The 25,427-nt window shown below is 34.3% G+C and overlaps 1 protein-coding gene across 1 annotated transcript in view; it reads left to right on the forward strand.

Moving 5' to 3' along the window:
- The window catches only part of AGMO (alkylglycerol monooxygenase), a 295,617-nt gene that overhangs the window by 109,316 nt on the left and 160,874 nt on the right, over positions 1 to 25,427 (forward strand). The window contains exons 5-6 of the mRNA XM_045827861.1: positions 3,276 to 3,379; positions 15,550 to 15,645. Coding sequence (XP_045683817.1) covers positions 3,276 to 3,379; positions 15,550 to 15,645 — 200 coding nt within the window. The remainder of the gene's footprint in view (positions 1 to 3,275; positions 3,380 to 15,549; positions 15,646 to 25,427) is intronic.

Genomic DNA, 25,427 nt, shown 5'->3' on the forward strand with positions numbered 1-25,427 from the left:
AGTTTGGGGCACTCCTAGTTCCATGCCATAGGCATTTCTCCAAAGGACAGCTCACAACAGGGCCACTGACTTTCCTCAGACAGAATTTGTGAGAGTATGAGAAAAAGCACCCAACACGTAAGCCAGTCTTTTTATAAACTAATCCCAAGAGTGTCATCCCATTGGCTTTGCCAAAATTATGTTCCCCAGATGGGAGTCATTAAATCTATCTCACACTCAAAGGGAAGGATCAAACAAGAGGATGAACACCAGTAGACAGGAATTATTGGGGGCCAAAATTGGAGGCTGCCTCTCATAGGCAGCCATCTGGACCCCTGTATATTTTTTCCTCCATTCAAAACATATTCACCTCTTCCAAGGTCCAAAGAGTTTTATCCCAGTACACTGCCAGTTCAAAGTCCAGAATCTCATCATCTGAATCAGGGGGCCATGTTAGAGTCAGCCTGCCACCAACTCAAAGTGAAGGGGGGGGCCCTTGGGGGTAATGAAATCTGGTTTGTATCTTAATTGTGACAGTGATTACATAGCTATACTTGTTTGGTAAAAACTCATAGAACTGGATACTAAAAGGGATGGATTCTATTATATGTAAGTTACAGCTTAATTTTTAAAAATAGAAAAAAGTTAAACTCAAAAATATAACCTACACACAAACACACAAAAACCATTTAATTTTAGCCAAGCAAATTGAGTGATTGGGCAATGTATTAAAATATTTTTCTACAAATCTACATTTTGATGCAAGCAGCATATTTTTTTCTAATTGTATCATTGAAAGGTCATGATAATATACCATATGCTTGTATAATCAATAATTTGCTTATAGGAAAAAAGAATTGTTATTGACTGAAAATTATATTCTTTTATAGAAAGAAGTTTATTGTGATAATACTATTTTTCACTTTAATATTTGTTTTATTCCTTAGAACAGACAATTCATCAATTCAAGAATTAGGGAAGATGAACATATTTGCAAAAGCACTATTAACTTTTTCTCATTTTATTTACAAAAGAGCTATTAGAATAATTTTCCATAAGTTACAGTTTATAATCACTTTACTTAAAGTAAGCTGAATATAGACTGTGAAAAAAAATCCTGTATTCTTATTTTCCCCAATTCTGCCAAGTGACAGAGGGAAGGCAATCGGATCCAGTTACTGTACCGTGTTTATACAGCTGCACTTCATTGAATGAGGGCTTGTGTTACACACAGTTTGTGATAGGAAGTAAATGCTTTTAAAACAACTAAAGAGACAGGTCTTTGACCTCCACCTTTGTGGATTCTTTGTTCCGCCATTGAGCTTCTGTGGAGGTTATAAGGAAGTAGTTTCAATACATCTTATCGCCCTCTAATTTAACCTCATCTGATTGGTTTTTCCCATGTGAGTTCATAACATGGATGCATTATGATAAATTTTTAAAACAAATCCTAAAGCAACCAACAAAATGGACAATGATTTTATTTGTAATGAAGTTTATAAGTCAAGGGTTCTGAAATGTTCAACAATGGATGTGTTCTAGAGAGAAAATAGCATTTAGTTTGATTCAGGTACTCAATCTGTAAGAACTTTTAAGAGACTTAGGAGATTCATCAAATTTATTAATTCTTAATGAACTTCCACATAACATCTGAAGTTATCAAGTATCATGGGAATGTTGTATATCTCTTATTCATAGCTGTATAAGCTAGCCAATAAACCAGAGATTTAGGTTCTAGGTTCTTTCAAGGATTATGCCAGGGAAATTAGAAGTCATTATGGTGAAATAGTTCTTATTTGTCAAAGAAGAATTACCTTAATTACTTGGGTAAAAATACTATATATGGGTCATTATTATATGTGATCAAAATGTTAACCAACTGGGATCTAAGTTACATATAAACTGATGGTTTATAAATATACTTGCAAGTACATGACTTTAATAAAAATGACTTTCGATAGGGCTATTATTTCATAATCCTGTTCATAATATTCTCCTCACAGAAATTAGTCCTTCTTTTATCTCTGAGCTATCACTTGTTTACCAAAACCCTTTTGCAAATTTTGTGTGGTCACTCCCTACACAGATTGTCTGGAGAGGTTTCATCTCCTACATGAATGGCCAAGAAGTCCACCCAGATCAAATATATATGTATATGTATTAAATTATTATACATACATGCATATATTAAATATATACATACATTGTATACTATGTAATGCATGTATATATGATATATATTGCATGCAAATATATAATATATGCTTATATTTTATATATACTTATAATTTTTATTAAAACTTATAAGAAATTATTCTGCTATGTGCCATAAATTTTGACAGTCATTATATGGAAACTTCAAAGAAAAATAACCCCAAATTTTCACTCTTAGGTTCACTATTTAGTTCCCATGAATCCAAACCCTCAAAGATTTAATTTCTAATCTACACTGACAGACATATAATGACCATATCCCATGGTTCATTCTATCTCCTGTATTCGTAATAAAGAACAAAGTATAAGTTAGTTTAGCTATGAATATAATTTTTGAAAATGGAATATAGTATAATGAGGCATTTTGATCTGTAGTTCAGGTAGGAAGTGGAAAACACTGACAGAGTGCAAAACATGGGCTCCTTCTCTTCTACGCCATCTACTGAGGGGGTTGTTCTAGCAGCCTGTTTGTTGCAGAAAACATAAGCACCTGTCTCTAGGGGTGGCTGTGAACTGTAATACATTATGAAGGACCTTAAATCTGAGGAGCAAATTTATTCTTCCTTGCAACTTATTTTAATAGATAGACTTTGAGATTTCTTAAAAATGCTATCAGGAAAGAATATTATGTAATATATTACTCCAAAATTTAGGCAGCAATTTCTCCCATCAGTGTATTCTTCTTTAATTAGAACTATGTTATCACATACTGAAAAATCATCACCATTCATTGACTGTATTGTTACATTACCAGTTAGCTTTTATGATCTGTCATACTGTAATGTGTTAGCAAAATGTAAATTTTGGAAGTCATTCCAGTTTTCTGGAGGCATTTAATTATATTGTATACACTATACATATTTATTGGCTATGCTTCAACTTTTTATTTGTTTATAATTTATACCCTCCTTGCTTCCAAAAGTGATCTGAGGCAGCTTATTTTAATTATAATTATATTGGCTAGCTTTTTTCAGAGATGTTCCAGATTTTCTTCCTCACTCAACAGAGCAGCATACATGACTGAAAATGGAAGTTGCTTTGTTCTCATTCTCATGGCTCATTTCAAATTATGTGTTTTGCAGAGGTTAATATTATGTGGGCTGGACACCAAACACACCACAGTTCTGAGGACTATAACTTATCCACTGCACTGAGACAATCTGTCCTCCAAATATATACTTCCTGGGTAAGTTGCATGAAATTGAATAAATATGATTATATAACTCATTTTTAAAGGCTCAGTTGTTTCTATTTCCTGTGAGTAAACTAATAGGGTGTTTTTTCTAAAATCCTTCTTTCTCTTCTGTAAGGACAGATACTAAAATGAAGCAGGTTGTGCTTTCCAATGATGGTCTTTCACCATTGAAGTGACTGTCTATTTTGATTTACTATCAGCTAAGAGATGTGATGGACAGGCGATGCATCTCAATTCAAATACATGCAAACCAAGACTTTATTAGACACTTTTAAAAGCAATTTAAAAAATAGTTCTTATTTCTGAATGCTGCTGCCCAATCTACTTAAACCCTTTGCTTTTTGTCTGGATATTACAGCAATTAGTGCAATGCTCAACAAAAAGTTTAGCTCTCCAATATTTTCACACAAGAAAATGACAAGACTAAGAATACCAGGAGTAGTCACTAGTTCTAAGGTTCTTCTGATTCACTGGGTGAAGCTGACCCACTTGTTAATAGCCTTCATCTGATTGCTCTTCTTTAACTCTTTTTAACCATCCAAAATACTGCTGCTAAAATGCATGTTGAGCTAGAAAGTCCGAGCTATTGATGGCTCAGTGCATCTATCAATAAGTTATTCCCTAACTATAAATTATAATGATCTAACATTTGTATGGCTCTTTCTAGTTTGCAAGGCACATCTTTTAGATACCATTTATTGTGTACTTTCCATGTGCTGGATAATCTTCTGAGACCTTTTTATGTATTAACTCATTTGATATTCATGACAATTTTAAGATACAGATACTGCATAACTCTCATTTTTAACTAATGGAACTGAGTCCATAGTTTAATCACAAAACTAGTAAAGGAAGCAATAGAACTTGAACACATTTAGCCCAGCTGCAGGTTCCCAGACCTTCACCTGGATGCTACATCTCCTTCTATTGCCTCTATATTGTTTTTCACTTATGTTACCTCATTTGATCTGCACAAATAGGCCCATCTCATGCTTGATCTAGTGGTACTAATATGAGGAAACTGAAGATCAGTGAGGTAAATTCTGCAGCTAGTAAGTGATTGAGCCCCATATGGGACACTAAATGCCCCATAACTGATATAAGTATACTTACTGGCATGCATTCTAACTAAAACAGAATAGGCAAAACAAATCTTTAAGGTGTGATGGTACTAATACATTTGCTGAAAGGAATATTAAAAGAAGTCCACCCCTGCTCCCAATTCATATACCTGTGTTATAGCTTGTATTAATCTCTTAGGGCAGCTGCAACAAAGTACCACCAACTGGACTGCTTACAACAGAAATGTATTGTCTCACATTTCTGAAATCCACACGTCTAAAACCAAGGTATTGACAGTGCCATGGTCCCTCTGCAGTTTCTAGGGAAGGAGCTATTCTAGTCCTCTCTTCCAGGTTCTGATAGTTTCTTGGCTTTGGGGAGCAAAACTCCAATCTTCACATCATAGTCTCCCTGTGTCTGTGTCCAGATCTCTCCTGTTTTTATATGGACACCAGTCATACTGGATTAGGAGCCTACCTGCCTGCATTAAGACCTTATTATAACTAATTTGATCCACAATGATCCTATTTCCAAATAAGGCCACATTATGAAGAATTAGTGGATGAGATTTTGAGCTCTGAAGGGATATGATTTCAACACATGAATTTTGGAGGCACACAATTTAATCCATAACACAGCTCTAAGCAATAAGGATGAAAAAGAAGGGTTATATATACATATTTTTCCACCTCTGATAGCTCATGCTGAAAACTCTAGATAATTAAAAGTGGAAGAAAATTCTACCTATTTCATTGCTGCATAGCTCAAGGCTGGTCTAGGATTCTAGTGAATGAAGGAAAGTACAGTCCCCTCATGGAAAAAGGGACACTTCTTTTTTAAGAAATAGTGGCATTAATACAAAATTGTGTTATTCTCTGCAAAATAGGCTGAATACAATATTTATTCAAATATTAATCTCAAAAACCTTTATTCTTTCTTGATTTATACCTTTCTTTTTGCATGGGGAAAACCCAAACCTCTGAGAGTTGTATTTTGAGGAAAAAAGGCTCCATGAAAGGAGGCAACTGTATTTTAAGTCGACCTAGGGAAATCAGTACAGTTAGTGAATTAATCATCTGGGGAATTATCAGAGGAAAATTTTTATCAGAGCATTATAGATTTCAGAACTAAAGGAAATCTTGGAGGAAACATATTTAAACCATCCATTTTAAAAGCTACAAAAGCATCTCGGAGAAGCCCACTACATCCCATAGTACTGAACCTTGCTGGGTGGGACCGAGTTCAACATCTTACTCCCAGTTTATCTTTACCCTGATTTCACTTGTGCCTTCCCTGCTGTTAAGTCAAGACATCCAAAGTTACAGGGGAAATCTAAGTGAAATGCAGGCTCACACCTGTATAGTGCAGGTATAACTATCCCTTGCAACCTCATGTTATGTCACCAAGGACAGAGAAAATACGCTGGTTAAGGAAATGGACTTTGGGAATGCATCACAAGCTCCTAAGTTTTTGCAGGGATGGGGGTGCAGGTGGGATGAATTCAGAGAATTCTTGCCATGTAAGAAATGAATTCAGGTTTGTAAACCTGCCTGGATTCTTTTCTAGCATGTTTACATCTGTGTGAAGACAGCATAGATGGGTTAAGGGTCTGTGGTGGTTAATAGCCTGTGGTAGGTCTTTCTAGAGATTCAAGTCACAGCACAGTCATCGGTCCGCTTTATTTTCTTTGACTCTTTTGTAAGGTTCTTTTCATCCACAGTGCTACATAGGCCTACAATTTGGTGGTTACTAAGGTAACAGTATATTTTAGACGAAATAAAAAATGGGTCATGTCACTGGAGGTAAAATTGATTTGAGAAATGAAAAGCAAAATTAAGCTCAGCGGCCTTTTCTCTGATAGCACAGTAAGAAGTAGGGTGGTGCCCTGCTGTTCACCGTAGTGAAAAGTAAGAATTCAAATTTCAAGAACTAGCCATACTTTTTGCATTTTTAAGCCAATTTTGAGCTTCAATTTAACATTATTCATCCAAGAAGAGCTGCAATTTTAAGTGAGTACCATTTTAAGCGAGACGTTTATTGGTTTTGCATGGTCTTTCAATCTTTTATTATACATCTTAATTAATATAATGCCTTAAACGTGATAGTCTCTCCACTTTGCAAATAATAAAATATGTCTAGACCCATGGATATTATGTAATACATAACAGTGTCGGGATTAACATTTTGTTTTCTGCCAACTTTATAATGAAATACCTTAATGCTGCAATTGCATATTGAAAACACAGCTACAGAAGTGCTTGAAAAATAAAAGAATGGGATGTGTCAAAGGAATACAGGAGCCAACTTGAAAGAGCTTCCAGTGGCCAAAATCTGGAACAATTTGAACAACAAAATATATAACATACGGTGGTGTTTTAAACCAAAGTATAAAATAAATATCTTCTAAAATGATCCATACTGATATAGATAAATGATTGGAAAAAAATAAATAAATGGGAGACAAATTCCCTTAAAGAATTAAAAATAATATACCTGCATACTGCCCTCCTTTGGGAATGGAGCTTAATGCCTCCCTACCTCTGGCTTTTGAGTGTGGGCTGTACTTAGTAAGCCCTTTATTAAGAAAGAGTATGGAAAAGGGACAGAAGGTGGGGTGGGGTAGGGTGGAAGGGTAACTTCAGAGTGGAGAAACTTGGCAAACAATCTCAGATCAAAGTTAATATCCTCAGAAATGTTGTGTTGGTAGCATTTAACCTTTAATAAAATGTGTTAAGAATATCCCCTCAATAGCCTATCACATGCACCATTTGATGATATATAAGGAGAACAGCCTTTCACTTCTGTGGTCTTTGTCACCAAAATCCTAACCCCGGTCTAACCAAAGAAAAGACATCTGTCAAACCTAAACTGAGGGACATTCTGCAAAATACCTAACCAGTGATCCCGGAAAGTGTAAAGGTCATAAAACACAAGAGGTCATCTGGGAAAGTGTCCAGGTCGGAGGAAGCTATGAGATACAAAGACTAACTGGAATGTGGTACCCTGGACCAAACCTAAAACAGAAAAAGGACATTAGGAAAAAAGAAACCAACTAGGGAAATCTAAATAAGTTGTGGAGTTTGGGGGCATTTAGTTAATAGTAATGTTCCTATGTTGGTTTCTTAGTCCGTATATCACAGTGCCTTGATACTTCATTGTAGTTGCTTATTATCGCTGCCTAGAACATTACTTCCTCTTTCCCTCTGATTGTTATATGTTTCAAAATTCAAATCATTCCTATTTTCTATAGGCGCCTTTTTCACTTTGTCCAGGTTGCTTTTGTTTGTTTGTCTGTTCCATAAAACACTTGTGTGTCCCAATTATAGTACATATTACTTTGTATAATGCCTTTTATACCAGCCTCTAAACTTTAAAAAGAGTCCATTTTTCACTGCTATGTGCTTTGTTATATATAAAGTACCTGATATAGTCAGTGTTTTATAAATATACATTACACAAGTACATGAAATAAAAGGTTTATAGTTGTCAAAAATCCATTTGTCAAAGGAAATATTTTGTTAGTTATCTAGATAAGGCCAATATGAGATTGATAATGGCACAATGCATAAAATAATTTAAATCTGTCATTCAATTATATATTTTTTATTTAATAGATCCTCCAAAATTAGAGCATAGGTGAGTTATTTACCTCTGAGAACAAATATATTTTAACATATGTGTCATATATGAAGCTATTGAATGTGAAATAGTAAGTTATCTACATTTAGTGAGCTGAGTATTTCTCTTGAAAGCATAAGGAATTAATGATAAATGCATTAATTGTGGTACATTTGCACAATGCAATACTACGCAGCAGAAAGAAAAAGGAACTCCTACCACTTGCAACAGCATGGATGAAACTGGAGAGCATTATGCTAAGTGAAATAAGACAGGCAGAGAAAGACACATTTTATATAATCTCACCTATAAGTGGAACCTAATCAACAAAACACAGGAATGAGCAAAATAGAACAGAGACTTGGAAATAAAGAACAAATGGACAGTGCCCCAAGGGGAGGGTGGAGGGGTATACCGGGAAAAAATGGGAAGGGGCAAGCAAAGGGACACTAATAGAGGACTCACGGGCATGGACAATGGGGTGGGATTGACTGTGGGACTGGGAGAATGGGGGGGGTGAGCAAAGTGGAAAGAGAGAGGACAACCATAACTCAACGACAATAAAAAAAAGAAAAATGATAAATGTATTAATTTAAATAAATACTTTTTCAATGAGTAATTTTGGGGGGTTTATAGTATCTCTCAATCATTAAAATAGTGTTGTGTCCTGGTTTGGAATTATAATAAATATAGTAAATTATGTTTATAGTATTTTAATAATCTAAAAATAGGTAAATTTTAATCACCATGAGAAGAAATAAATATAGTTATAATATCAATTAATGAAAACCTTTATTAAAACATTTAATAGTATAAATTAGAGAATATGTAAACACATAGTGATTTTTAGCATAATTTAAAAATACATTAATTACATTTAGAAACAGTAGATAGCAATTCATTAAGAATAAAGAAGCCCTGGCTGGTGTAGCTCAGTGGATTGAGCGCGGGCTGGGAACTAAAGTGTCCCAGGTTCGATTCCCAGCCAGGGTACATTCCTGGGTTGCAGGCCATAACCCCCAGCAACCGCATATTGATCTTTCTTTCTTTCTTTCACTCTCTCTCTCTCTCTCTCCCTTCCCTCTCTAAAAATAAATAAAATCTTAAAAAAAAAGTCAACTATAATAAACTATGTTTAAAAAAAAAAAAACTCCTTTAAAAAAAAAAAGAATAAAGACGTGTGGATTGAAGCCATAGCCTAGTTTTTAACTAGCTTTGCCACTCTAAACCGATAGTTAATGTTTCGATCCCAGTGATTTTGTCCATGAAATGGGGCAATTAATATTTGTTCTGCCCTGTCATATTACTATTTTGAAGATCACCTTAAATAATGAGTGTGGAAATTCTTTGAACCATACCAAGTATGATTCACATGTATGATATTGTTTTTATATTACATGTAAAACCACAGAGGAATGCTTAGTGAAATCCCAGATCTTTTTATTACATCATACTCCCTGCCAAACTACATAAGCAAAGACTATTTTTCAATATGCGGGAGTTGGAGTTATACAAAGACAAATGTGAACAAATAAAGACACAAGAAACTAACAACTTTGATGTAATGCAGTCAAATGCACTGGGGATAAAAGTCTCATAACTCTAATGTTGCAGAAGAAGAACATACCTTGAGCCCCCATGAAGTAAAGAAACAAAACTTTGCAAAACTCCCAGGCATGCCTTTGCCTCGCTCAACCACCATTCAAAGACGGCTGATAAGGTGAACCTGATGTCCACTGTTAAATGAAGGAAGGCCTCTGCCTGTTTGTATCTGGACCAGTTGCAAAGCCTGATTCTAGCATGAATCAGGAAGATGAAATTACTCCGTAGCTGAGCAAGAAATTTAGAAATTTGGTAAAAATTAAATTATTCTGATTTTTTTTCAGAAATCCGATACCCATTTGTAGTTCTTATTATGGAAGATAAATAAGGCAAGTCATAGTGAAGAGCTCTACACAAAAGAACAACATCTTATTGTCACTTTTAAACAATGTACACTTAGCAAACATATTCAAATCCTTTTACATGTTTTTGTTCTTATTTTGAGAAGCACACTCAGTCATTTCCTTCCCAGAGACGTCTTGACTGGGGGAGCCAGTCATACTGGCAGAGGTTGGGGATATAATGAGAAGACATGAGCTTCTGTTCTTAAGGTGACTTTTTTCCTTGGAGGGATTTGAGCAAGTCAGCATCCTTCTAATACAAGCTGTTAAGGCTTTAGAGAGAAGTGTCTGCTCTGATTACCAAGGGAAGCCTCACAGAAGAAATGATGCTTGACCCCAGTTTGTAAGAAGAGTAACATTTTGCGATGGATGAGATTGTAAATGAAGCGTTATGTAGAAGGAGAATGTCTGTGAAAACACAAAAGAGTGAAAAAATATGATAGATTTAGATAATGACAAATAAAGTGTGTGGTATGTGTATTAGTTTTCTGGGGTTGCCAGGACTAAGTGCCAAAAACTGGGTGACAAGAGAAATTGATTGTCTCACAGTCTGGAGCCTGGAAATCCGAGACTAAGGTGTCCACAGGGTTGGCTCCTTCTGGGGGCTGTTAGGAAGGATGAGATCTATGCCTCTCTTGTAGCTTTTGCTGGTTTGCTGGCAATTTTTGGTGTTCCTTGGCTTGCAGATTCATCACCCCGATCTCTGCCTTCATTGTCACATGACTTTCTTGTGTGTGTGTCTGTCTTTGTGTGATTTCCCATTTTTATAAAGACACCAGTCATGGATTAGAGCCCATCCTAATTACCTCATTTTAACTTGGTTACCTCCATAATTCTATTTCCAAATAAGGTCACATTGTGAGGTACTGGGGGTCTAGGGCCTCATACGTCTTTTGGAGAGACACAATTCAACGTATAACCGTATGCATATGGCTAGCATATAGGATGTATGAAAAGGTGGAATGGGGAACAGAGGAAATAGAAACACTCATAGAAATGGGAACAGAAAGATGGGCCTAGATACTTAGAGGTAAGTCCTTTCTAAGTGGAAACAAAAGCTCGTATTCCACACATGCAATTTAAGATGAGTTTTCCGGATAGAGATCAGTATTCTCTATCTGCAACCAGAGGATTGGGTTCTGTGCCACGAGTAAACAGACTTATAGAATGTGGGGCGGTGAACTTGATTATTCAATCTTTAGTTTCTCAGTTCTGAAAAAGAAATTTCCCAAAAGTAACATTATTTAAAAAATTAGAATCATGGAAGTGCAGATATTAGTTAAGTTAAACTACTGCAATAAAATAAAAAGACACGAATCCTGGAGCTCAGATTTTTATTTCGTTTCTTTTAAAGTACTGTATTTTGCTATGTATAATGTGTGTGCATGTTTTGTGTGCATTGTACATGGGATTATTTTACACATTGTTATGTCCATGGTATATAATCATACCCATGTATAATGGGCCTCCTTATTTTTCCCTCAAAAACTTGGGCAAAAAAGTGTGCATTATACATGGCAACATACATAATTATTCACTTAACTTCAACCATTTTGCTTAGCAGTTTGCTCATGGACAGCTCCCCTTTCTCCATCCCTGCTTTTTCTCCCAGTTTTTCAAGCTTCCTGGTTTTATTTTCTTGTTCTTCCACCCTAAGGGGCTTCATTTCCATGACTCTGGAAAGAACAGCCCCTGGCCTTCTGTTACATCTGCTTTGAACTCCCCAAGCCCTGTTTGAATCCGGTCACCACCTACTTCCCTCCCACACCCTGACTGCTGAGCGCCCTGGGTGTCCCCCAGCCCCAGCTGGGCAGCATAGTGCCCCCTAGTGTATGGCTTCCAGACACAGCTGAGCTGTCTGTGCTGCTCGCCAAACTGGAAATGGGAGCCTTCTCCCCGCCTGGGAGAAGCCTTTCCAGAATTCCAGTCTCTTCAAGCTCTCCTTTCCACTGCTGCCCTTTTCTGTCAGCCAATGGCACATTTTAAACTTCACAGAGAAACACATCTCTCTAATTTCTGTTTGGATATCTTCATTAAGATTTGTGAATGCTTTTACCGAAAATGTTCACATCTCTGCAGCAGGTCTAGTCCTTAGGTTGGGGACATTGCTTGCATCTTAGTTCTTTTCTTGGACTTTGTCTGATCAGCTACTTTTGACATTTGTTCCTCTTTCTCTCAACGGCTCCTTCTAAATATATCATAAATAAATTCATATCTCTCTCATGTTAGTATATTTTTTAAGGAATACTTCCAGCTCTCTCCTTCATTGTTCTCAGGGAGAGAAAGAAGTAAGTAATCTCTACCTCTATCCCACCATTTTCTTTGAGTGATTCTTAAACTTACTTAGGTGTGGATACCAGGCCGACTGCCCCACTGATCCATACCTGCAAATCCAGTGTCATTTTTAGTCCAGTTAATATTCACACAATATGTTGGCTTATTCAACAGCGTCCTTGGGATATTCCTCAAGGACTTCCACAAAACATCTCCTAAGTGGAACTTTCTTCCACTAAGTGGAACCTATTCTTCCTCCTGTTCAGTGTCTTGGTGAACATCACCTGACAAGCCAAAAATGTGGGTATCTTCTGATATGCTTTTGTCCCTCTGCTCTTCTATATTTAACTAGTTACCAAATCCTTAGCTCTCTTGTGTGCATTCTGCCTCTCCATCCCTGTGGCAAGTGCTGTGGTTAAATGTGCATGATCTTTCACTGGGCTATTAAAATAAATTTCAAACTCATTTTTACATTTCTTAGAAGCTTAAAAACAACATTAACTGTTCCCTCGTGGCCTAGGATAAATCCAATCTCCTCAGAATGGCATTAAAAGGCTTTTCTCCCTGGTTTGACTGATGTCTAAATTATCTCACCGCAGGCTCTCTGACCAAAGCTACAGACTGTTTCTTCAGAAAATTGCACATTCCCCCATGCACATAAGCTCACACTTTCTTGTGGTGATATCAAGGGTGTGCACAGACTCCCTGAGATCTATGTATGAATGCTGTGGTCCAAACCAATCTCTTGCCACATTCTCCAACACCTTCAGCAATGCTGAAAAACTTAACCGTCCCCCCTAAGTGCCACATTGTTCCTTGCTTCGTGATGCCCCCTCACACACCTCTGGCTGCCTCTTTCACTTGAGGAACAGAAAACTCACTCATCTTTCCTCTGCTTTAACCTGAGGTCTCCCCTAGGTTTATACTCATTTCCTCCTCACACACAGGCCTGGGTTATTCCTCTTCTTTATGACCTTGTTATATATGACTTCTATCAAAAAAAATAATAAAATAAACCTACAGTAGACAGTATAATTTAAGGCCATAGAGCCTTGAAGTGAGAATGACATGGGTTTGGATGCAAGGCAGGAATGGATATATTTGGTAAATAAAATACATATCCCTTGGCCCAGGTACTGAGATTTTAAGGTTGAGGAAGGGGGACTTTCTTCTGTCAAATTAGTACCATTTGAGATTTTCTGGTGGAAAGGGCATTTAAATTGGTTTTAAAAATTATAGAGGATTTGGGAATGCAAAGATTGGATGTAGAGAAGACGATTGCTAATTCTCAGGACTGGGGGACATTTACTAAGCTGCTTTGAACTTTAGAAATTAGAGCCTTGATCATATCAAGAAATTGCTTTTACAGTACTATGTTAATAACAAGAAATTAAATGTTATATGATTCATGAGACCGCTGACCTATTTCTTCATTTTCTTATTAGTAATGTGATTTTCTGGAATTCATGCTGAGTTCATTTTTCTAATTGTCAGATCATTATGTTAATGAGTGGTAATATTTGAGACAGTTTTTTATTCGATTTTTTTTCAAAGTCTGACCTATAGGAAACTCATTAACAGAATATTCTGTGGGTTAATAGGCTTGTGGTTCACAATAGGATGGTAAAGGCTCTGAGAGGTTCTGCAGTAAAGAAACTTCTCTTGTTTAACTCTCTACTTCACAAATTATTTGACCATAGAACCCAATTTCCATAGCTATTACTATGTCAAAGGACTATTTCTCTATACTTTGGAGAATTATAATGAACTATGAATATTCATCTGCTATGAACTCTCCAAATAGAAGTATTTATTAAGCATCCAAGTTAAGTTATTTTACATTGTTATTCACATCTCAGAGATTCCAAAACACTCCTTAACTCAGAGTACTTATATCATAGGTCATATATGTGTGTTTAAAATATCTTTATTAACCTTTTATAAGGGAAGTATTTTAATGTATTACAAAAATTATACTACAGTATCACAGATCTTTTGGAATCAGAAGATGGCTAGATTTCAAATGGTTTTTCCCTTCACAATTTATTTGAGGAAACTGAAGGTTAAGAACTTTATAAATATCATGGAGAGATTCTATAGTGGAACCAAGGCTTAATGTGGATATCTTGAACAAGAGCCCAATATACTTTTGTGGCTCACTAACCTAATTCATTGCTTAATAATATAGTTATAAATAATGAAACTGATACTGTTTGTGGTTACAGATGAGCTTTGATAACTTAAGATTAGGAACAAACCTAGAAGTTTATGTAAATATCCAATTTCTAATGTGTAAACATTACTAAATTTTGTTGAAGTAATATTTGGCCTAATTGAGAACAAAAACTTTAAAATAATATAGAAATAAAATTGTAATATTCAGAACAAATATTTAAATGTCTAGAATTTTGGAAACGTTAACTCTACAAAACACAAAATATAAAGTGGAAGTCAGATTTTTAAAAAATTTTTGCTTGGTTGTTTAGTTTTTCCCTTAATATGATTTTTTTTAAAACATGAAACCACTCTTGGGGATCAAAGTCATTAGGAGAACACAACAGATTTTGCTTATTAGTTGATTCTAACCAGTTCTGTGGTTTAAGCATAAGTTGTTTTTTTTTTAAGTCAGACGCATTTCCATCTGTTAGTAAATATTAAACTTTAAAATTTGTTTTGACTATGACACTATATCATTGCCTCTTCCTTGCTAACTTTGAAAAAATTAGGAGATATTGTGCCCTCAATCAACCATATAAAAATAAATTTGAAAGAGGAAATTTATTTTATCCTCTCCTTATATGAAATCACTCTTTTTTATTATACTTTCAGTTTATTCCTAAGAATGCCAGGTTATAATACAGAGTTTGAAAGCTGTCAAGGTATAAAGACACATGATCCTATACTTCCATTACTTAAAGAAAGTGAGTATTTGTGTGTATATAGAAAACCTCTTTAAGTTTGAGAAACACATCCAGCCTTTTCAAGATTAAGGAAATAACACACCACTGGTGCTATTTTAACTAGACAGCATTAGGTGCAAAATGGAAGTCCAGTGGACTTGGCTCTAATGTCTGCAGCTTTATCACCATGTGCAGAATTAAAGTTGCAAAGTCGAATATGACTATAAAATATAAGAAATAGGCAAATTTGCAAAAGACTAAGATATATTTGCTTAGGTGTACACTCAGATGTTGAATCATTAGTAATAGTATGTGTTGTGTGGAGAAATCCTGTGTGCAAATTTAAAAATTTGCTGTCTTTCAGGTATTCTACCTCCCCCTGGCACTCTTCGTACCGCCTTCAGTGTTCGCCGTTCATCTTCAGTTCAACCTCCTCTTCCAGTTTTGGATCCACACCGAGGTAAATCCTTTTGGGTTTTTGTTTTGTTTTGTTTTGTTTTATATCTAAATAGCCTGAAGCAATGTCCTGGAAATCCACTAGCAGCTGATTTATTGTGTAAGAAAATCTTTGTCTGCATTCTTTAAGGAGAAACATCTGTTCATTTTTATTCCTTTTTACTGAATATATATTGCAGAGTTTATAAGAAGCAATGAGGCCAGTTGGTCCCAATTAAATAAAACCATTTTTTTGAACTATTAAGTACCAAAACTTTTTAATACTTTATTCAATACAATATCTTCCTGTATTACAGTTTATTAAACATTGCTTGCCAAAAGATGTTGAAATTTATTTTAACATAAAGACATAAATTTATATACATAATTTATGTATGTTTATAAGTATATATTTACATATAAATATTTATAGTAAAATTTATTTTTATAATATAATTTTAATGTAATTTATTATTATATATTAGTAAATATGTACTTACACATATATATATAATATTTACAGAATATATGAGTGAGAAGCCCTTGAAAATTTCTTGACAAAATTTGAATGCCTAAAAAATTATAAAAACATTTTTATTAGAAATCTTGCTTTAATTTTAGACTTTGAATTTTATTTAAAAAGTGTTCAATATGTTGTTGGGTTTTTTTCCCCACAAAAGTGAATATAATTTCTTGGGTCTTCTGTGGTATCTCAAATTGTCAGACTTGAATGTCTGCAGAAAGACCATTAAGCAACTGATTGGTTTATGAACTATTGTACTGATCTGGTTGTTAAGCAGCAAAAAAATCGCAGGCCCCCAAAAACCCTTCCTTCCACACATGAGAACCCTTCCAAGCATGTGGTATTTATTGGAAGGCTTTTGAAGTCCTGTAGGAAGCACGTTGACAAGTGTTGCAACTGGTTGAACAATACCGCAAATCACAGCTGCGTTAGATGCCAAAGCTTGGTGCAGCAAAGAGCATTATTTCATGAATATGCAGCGTTTTATGCTCTCAACTTCCTTGGACTAAAGAGACTGCTACCATGACTTTGGGCATACGTAGTACTATTTGAAGATCTGTTGTGAAATAGAGTTGAATTTTATGCTTGTTGACGTACATCGAACCATCAATACTACAGCTGTCTGAAAGAGTTGTTGAGACCAGTTCTAACTCTAGGGTCAAAGACCAAATTTGTTTAAATCAGTGGAGGGAAGCTTTCTGATGATTTAGATGGAGGGGTTAAAGGAGAATTACATTTTTATAGCAGCTCTGCTCCAGGTCATGTCGCGTGTCGGGTCAGGTATTAGTTTGGATACAGAACAATGGTTCCCAAGTAACATCTGTCTTTTCCTGTGTACCTCTAAGAGGATCACTAGCCAGGCCTTGAGTTCCAGCTCAGGAAGAAAGGGAGAGTTGAGGAAAGCCAGCGGTGCAGCATTTCTTTTAAGCTCAGAACCTCCAGGCGGCTTTACTTCCAACTCAAAAGCAAGGCATTAGAACTTCTCACCTGTTTTGTACAGGGTACTTTTGACTGTGCTCTCCAAGGCGCCCTTACTACAGATGAGCTGCACAGGAAGCAAAAAACACAGTTTTTGAAATTAAGGTTTTGATCTTTAAATTACATTATTAGGTGTGAATATATTTCTAAGATTTTTTTTTGCTGCTGTGTATTTAATTACATTTATTGTTATGGACAGCATGCTACCATTTGTTTACAAATAGTAGAATTGTTTAGGAAGTAAAACCAAGAGATTTGCAACAGTGGCTGCTTCTAAGGGGCAAGTGAAATAGAGAGCTGAATCAGGGAGAACATAACCTTTATTTAAAAAAATATTCTTACGTGTTTGAGAATTTTTTCAAGGGTTAATACACATTAGATTTTAAAATAAAATAAAAATGGAAAACAATGAACTTCAGTTTAAAAAATACCCAGTTTATGACTCTCTAGGCCACTTGAGCACTGCTTAATTTCAGGCATCGTACCTGGGGATTCATTCACAGGAACAGCATACAAACCATAGACTTGACAATGCTGGCCAAAGAGCTCTGCGCATTCCTGAATGGAGATTTGATTCATACAGCTGCTTCACTTCTGCTGACCTCCATAAAATCAATTCTCACTCTGAAGGGAAATTGGCCTTCAGGAGGTACTGATGTGCTCAAAGTGAAGAAAAGTTCACTCCCTTCAATCAACCAGGTTAAGATAATGGGGGGCGGGGGGACCTAACAACATGGTTTGGAAAGATTGTATATAAAAGAAAAAAAATAAGTCATAAAACAAAGTAAATGGTTTATAATGAAATTTTTATTACTTTTGAGTTACTTTGGTGAAGAAACAACAGCAACTCTTCCCACCCTGTCTTTTGCAAGTTGCAAAAGACTCTGCTTGAAACTATCTTCTGTTGCTTAATTTTTATGACTGTATTTTTTATTGTTTTTTTTTATTCATTTGAAATATCTGTAGCACGTAGTCATACTTTTTCCCTGTGATTATACTAAAGGCATTTAGGAAATCTTTTTATTGAATACATGTTTTTTATTTAATAAGTGTGGAATGTTACTGTTTTTTAGATAGCGTATGATATTTGTGTGTGAGCTGATTTATGCAGTATAGTGGTGTCAGTAACGTTACCTTTCATTTTTCTCAAATTAACCATCATGTTGTCCATGTACTTATCAGGTGATCTGGGCAGAGAAATGCGACAGATAAATAATTCTTTGGTATTGAAGATTTGAACCATATAATTAAATGATTTTAATGGTGCTGAACTGAAGCCCCTAACTGGAACATTATGAGGTTACAAACAAAATGAGAAATCTCTTTATCTACTAATACAGGTAGATCTCCCAATAAGTAAAGGTGCATGACAACATATTATATAAGCCACTATTTATGTTAAAAAGGAAAATGGACTAAACATTTATATATGTATAAAATGTCTCTAGAAGTACACATGGGTACGCAGCTATATTTTTCTCTTGGGAAGCATACTGGTGGTAGCTGAGAGTATTAGAATGAGATATTAATATAATTTTACTCATCCTAATGGATGAAAGGCTATCTTGTGATAATATTTCTCTAATAACTAATGTTGCTTAGCAGCATTCTATGAATTTATTGGGACACTCATATATTTGCTTTAGCAAACTGTCCAAGATCTTATCTATTTTTATTTGCCTAATTTATTTGTTGGAATTCTTTATATATTCTAGATATAAGTCATTTGTCAGAGATATACACTTTAAAATATATTCTCCCATTTTGTAACATGACTTTTTATTTTGTTTCTGGTAACTTTTGATGAAAAGAAATTTTGAAGTTAAATTTATCATATTTTTCTTTAGGAAGAGTTTGTGTGTATGTGTGTGCATGTGCGTGGGTGTGTATTTTCTCTAAGAAATCTTTGACTATCACGAAATCTCAAAGAAATTATCCAAGGATTTATTTTGAAAACTTTGAATTTTAATTTTATGTAGAGTTTATGATATACTTGAATAAACTTTGTGTGTGGTGTTTGGCACGGCCCAAGATTCATCATTTCTATGCAAAAACCCACTTATCCCTGCACCATTTGCAGTGCAGACTTTCTTTTATCTATTAGATTCCCTCGGTGATTTTGTAGAAAACACACGGGATCTAATCACAAAACTTCTATTCTCTTCCACCGAGTCATTTGTCTCCACTTATATGAATCCCTCACTTTAATAATCAATAAAGTTTTGTAGGAAGGTTGGTTTGTACAATTTGTAAAGTAATTTGTTTTAAAATTCACTAAAGTTTTTCTTGTGGAAAATTTTGGAGCCTTTGAGCAAATAAAGTTCTATTTCTGTCTTTCCTGTATTTATATCATTTATTTCTTTTTTCTTGCCTTATTGGATAGAGTTCACAGATAGTTTATTTTAATTTAAATTTGGAAAAATATCTTTCCTTATTTCCTTAAACATTACTTCTATATTTTTATTGCTCCCTCCTTTGGAGCTGCAAATACATGTTTATTAGACTACTTGATATTCCCTCACAGATCAGTAATGCTCTGTAATTTTTTAAATTTAATTTTATCATTTATTTACTTTTAGGTTTGATACTATCTAATAATTTGTCTTCAAGTTTGTTTACCCTTTCACAAACTTTCCCCAAGCTGCTATTAAGTCCACTCAGTAGATTTCTTGCATCAGATATTACCCTTTAAGTTCCAAAATTTTTATTTATTTATAGATAGTTTTCATTTGTCTGCTGAGATTGTCCATTTGTCACTTATTATTACTATATTCTTCTTTAAATCTTAACAATAATTAATTTAAAATTCTTGTCTGCTAAATCTAGCATCTGAGTCATATGCAGGTCTATTTCAATTGACTGTTTTTATTTTTTGCTTGATTTTAATCTCATTTTTCTGCTTTATACATCTAGTAAAATTATTATTATTAGCCCGTATTTATAGTAAATTTATTGTAGACTCTAGATTATGTTAAATTCTGCTCACCATTTCTTAATTTTATTGTAAGAAGCAATTAAATAATTGACTAACCATCCTGAGTTTTAGAGGCTTTGATTTACCCTTTGTTAGGAAATGTAGATCTTTTGTTACTGTCTTTGGTCTTGGGGCATATTCTTTATCTTTTGCAGTCTTTTAAGATAAGGCTTACTACAAAGCCAATTTTACTTGGTAGAATTTGAACTCTACCTTCTGTCTTGCCAACAATGGGCAGCAGTTGAAATCTCTACTCAGTAATTTTCTAGCTATTTACCTTCCTGCTTTTCACCAGGTTCCCTAGTGCCTTGTTCCATGAATGGGTTATTTAAGAGTCAGCCAAGACTCTTAATTCATGAGTCAGGTTTGGGGGAGATTTGTGTGCTGATATTGTGACAACTCCTTCTGTGGTTGGGGGGTGGGAAGGGTAGACTTTCCCATTTCAATTACCAGACCTTAGATCTAAGTTCAGTCTCTGACTCCTAAGCTAATAAGACTAGAATTTTCCCACTGTTTTCCTTGCATCAGGACATGCATTAGAACATCCATTCTATTAGAATGCTAATTTGCCAACTATATCCACCAAACACAAACATTGTCATCAATGACCTAATTGACAAGCCATGAAGAAAACAATTTCTTATTAGCCACAATGTATATGCTATCAACTGTCTCAAATGTATTTTTTGTATTACATAAGGGTCAATAGAAATTAGAATCTAGGACTGCAGCAATGCAGTGGACAAAATTAGAAAGCAAAAGATATATGCAGTAGAATTATGAAGCAATATAACTTCAATAAAAATAGAAACTAAAAATTTGTAGAAGCTATGCGATTTAGAGAGGAATAGGAAAATGTAGTTCAAGAGCAGTAAAAACAATAGCAGAATGAGCAGAGATGTCAGAGATTTGACTTTTTTAAGGACTAGACTAACTAAAGTGTTTCGTTTATCACCCTTTCGTGTCTAACACTGTGGCTCTCATGGCTGTCTGGCAGTTGTTACCTTGTCTTCAAAATCTTGTGGAGTCTGCTTGAGACCCATTCCTGGGAAAAAACTTATTTTTATTTCAAGTGTATATATCTATTTTATTCTATCTTTTTAATAAACCATTGATAAATAATAAATGCATAATATTTTAATGGTCATGGAGAAACATGTTTAGTTCTTTTCCAGTTTCTACAGCTGTTATTTTGTTCTCTGTATAGGCAGGAACTGTATCCACATTATTAAGCTAGCCATGAAATCTCTTTCATTATCAAATTATTATTTATTTTTCATAAAGAAAGATGACACCTAAAATTACCTTTTAAATATTTTAGATACTATAATTATTAAAACTAAAATATGGATATTGCGAATGCAATTATTCATTCCAAGTGCTTTTTTTGTAAAAAAAAATTATAAGAATAAGTAATACCATTCTCATAATATAAATTGTATTTTTGTCTTTTGTGGTATCATGCATTAAATTGCCTGAGTTCAAACCCTGACTTCATTTGTTACTATCACTATGACCTCAGACACTGAACTTCCCTGTGCCTCTGTTCCTCACGTGTAAAATAAGGATAATACAAACACATAGCATTGTTTCATTTTCAGTAATATTATTGTCATTATTATCTATTTCTACAGTCTAGATACCTTTTTATTTTGTGTCACATACTAATCATTGCCAGCCATCAGTTATGATTATTCATGTATCTTTTATAACATAATTTTAATGTAATCCATATTTTTAGTATAAATTATTAACATGAATAAATACAGTTGGATTTCTGATTTAAATAATTAATTAATTAATGCACAAATTTACTTTAGAAAAAATGCATCCAGATTCATGGGATTCCAATCATGAAATGCATTATTTGGGTTTTTGTTATAATCTTTCTTTTTGAAATTCAAAAAGTAATCAATACACATAAGTGTGAAATTTGCCGAAGTCAATACATCTTTTTAAATATTGAAATTATTATATCCACAGGCATTCACTGAGTGACTATTGTATTCCTAGTATTGCAAATGATAAGTAACAGGTACAAAAAAGGAGTAAAGGAGTAAAGACTGGAACATTTTGGATGAAGGTAAAGTAGCTTAGCTTGAAATGTATACATATTAAATGTAAATATAAATATAAAAATACAATATAAATATAAATAAATGTTTTAAAGACAAGTTTAGGAGCATAAACAGTTACAGTCATCCCAGGCCAGAAATTCTTAGTTACTGACAGTTATCATTGGTTTGATGTGTCCCGAGGAAAATTTGATGGGATGACATTTCTGTTTGTCTATTTATTTACTTCCTTTTGTATATCATATACTTCTTCAGAACTTACTATTTTTCTTGAAGTATTTTAAACTTTAACACATTCTATCTCATTAAATCTTAACAACAACTCTACAGAATTGGTTTTACTATTTCCCCCAATTAAATATACTAAGTAACTTGCCCTTGATCACATTATTCATAAATGTCAAAGCAGGACTTTATAACGAGTAGTCAGGCTCCATATTCCTTGCTCTTATCCATGACATTATAAAGCTTTGTGTAGATGGGTCGTTTCTGATCTTAATGTTATAATAGCCACTATGTGCTAAGCATCCAGTGTATGCCAAGCAAAAATTCTTTATATAATTTCCATTAACAATTTGAGTCACCAAAGGCCAACTAAACTTTTACAGGTTGTAAGGAATGAATGTAAATTCAAGTAACTTCAGTTAATGGGGCTTTATTTTAAGGGTACATGTAGAAGTACATGCAGCAGGAAACCATTCTAGAAATTTAGTAGACAATTTCAGAAAACTGGAATTTTTATATTCACCAACTCTGTGACAAACACCATCCCTTTTAAAGTGAAGAATATTGAGATTCTACAGTTTATGTAAAATAACACAGCTGGCTCCAGAGCTTGTGTTTTGGCCAAGACCAGCTCACTCATCGCACTTCCTCTTCAAACTGTGTTTATTCAGTCATGCCTCAGTATACTGAAGCAGATGGCAACAGGCTTTCTAAGAACCTATCTGGCACAGTGTAAAGATCAAGGCTGTGGGTCAGTTCACACAGAACTTAGTTGTCATCTTGCCTGTACCAAATTATTGTGTGACCTTTGCAAACATCTACTTGTTCCTGTTAAAATTTTATGTATTCTCAGAGGCCAGTCCTCCTGAAAAGTCTTTGGTGATATTCCATTGCTTACTGAGTACAAGTGTAAATTTTGCATTTCCTCCTAAACTGTCTTTGATCTCTCTTCCACTTCCTATTTCTATTGCCTTACTTTAATTTATAGTCCTATCATTGACTACATAGATTATTACAATAGAATTCTGTTCTTTTCTATACCTACAAACATATTTTTTGTGCACTGCGTTCCAAATTGATCTTCTGATATACATAACTTCACTGTCCCGTGCAATTCAGTTGAACTATTTCCCATTTCCCATATACACTTGATGGGTAATCATAGTTTCTCTCCTTTTCATATTTTCTACACATTGGTATTCTATATGTTTTCCAAGGTCCAACTCAAATTCCCTCTTCTTCATGAAGTGTTTACTCTTTTAAGAGCAAGTACCCATATAGCTCAGATCATGTGTCAGTCACTACACTATCATTGCATAAGACATATTTATTTGGTCAATCATACAACCCTATGGTCTCCATTCAAAGCAAGGAAATTGAACCTGTGAAGAGGTTAAGAAACTTGTCTAATAGTGTGGCAGCTATATTGTAGTAGACCCATTATTCAAAGCCTGGTAAATGATGCTCTCTCCTTTTCTCATCCGAAATGTGGTATCATTGATGTTACATCTCTTAGAGATGTCTTAGTTTACCCAGAACTGCCCCAATGTATGCCTGTTTTTTTTTCTGGCATAATTCTTAATAGCACATGCTTCCACTCTCATAAATTATTCATTTTACACTTGAGTTTCGTCCTAAACTGTCTTTGATCTCTCTTCCACTTCCTATTTCTATTGCCTTACCTTAATTTATAGTCCTGTCATTGACTACATAGATCATTATAATAGAATTCTGTTCTTTTCTCTACCTACAAAACCTTTCTTCTCCCATATATTTACATACAACAACTGTGATGATCATTTTAGAATCAAAATATCAGAACACTCCCAACATGAGAACAGACTTCAACAACAGGAATTTTAAATGGCTCTATCCCCTCAAGATAAAATCAAACACCTGAAATCCATGAATAGATTTCAGGGCCCTTGGAATTTAAGCTTTGCCTATCCTTCCAGTCTCATCCTATTAGCTGGTCCAGTTAAACCACACTACTTTTTGCTCCCCAAACACAGCTTACACTTATTCATTCTCAGTATTTACACATACCCTCTGTGAAGCTCTTTTTCCAAACATTCTTCATCAAGCAATTCAATTACCACTTTCGTTGGAATGTCTTTTTTTACCTCCTAGTTAGAGTTAAGTGCACTTTTCTTTACACTACTCCTGTGTTTATTTCTATATCCATATTGGTAGCTAATAATTAAGAACATGAACTGTTTTGAGGGACATAAACAAGATAATACATTAGTTTCTGCATATAGGGAGAATCCAATTAATAGTGATTAAGGTTAGTTCTTAAATTACTATATTGTAGTTTTTGTTTAACTCTGTTTCTCCCATTATTCTCAGTTCTTTCATAGCAAAAGTTGTCCCTCATCTATCATATGAATATATGCTTGTGTGTATATGTACACATATTATGTATAAATGTAAATAAATATACATTATAATGTTTAATTAATTATTATGATCTATTTTGATAATTGTTAGTGTTAGATATTAATAAATATGTTATATGCATATATATTTGTATTTATACATGAAATATATGTATGCCCTGTATCCCTATAGGGAGTATATATTTTGTACAGGTATGAATATGTATCTTTTGGAATTATAGAGAAATTGAGGAAGAAGTAAGTTATATTTCAAAATATATACTTTTGAAAAAGACTTATTTTAACCAAAACAAAATTTCATGTGTCTTTTCTACCAAGTTCTTATACAGAAAGTGTATACTCTAATACACCTTTGGTTCTTAAAATAAATTGGGACATTTCTTAGCATTTTTGCTCTCTTTGCTCCATTACTTCTTGTTACTCCTATTTGAATTTCTTGTTCCAATTCCCTCTTTTCTCAACATTCTTCTTTCTTTAAAATTTAATTTACTTGAGGGGAGTCGTGGGGGGTAAATGCAGACAACTGTAATTGAACAACAATAACATAATTTTAAAAATTTAATTTACATCACCATTTTCATACTGTCTCTAAGTAATTACATATTTAGTTTATAGCTCTAATGCAAATTCTCT

Source organism: Phyllostomus hastatus, unplaced genomic scaffold (genome assembly GCF_019186645.2).
Source record: "Phyllostomus hastatus isolate PE091 unplaced genomic scaffold, TTU_PhHast_1.1 phas_scaffold_78, whole genome shotgun sequence".
Lineage (NCBI taxonomy): Eukaryota > Metazoa > Chordata > Mammalia > Chiroptera > Phyllostomidae > Phyllostomus > Phyllostomus hastatus.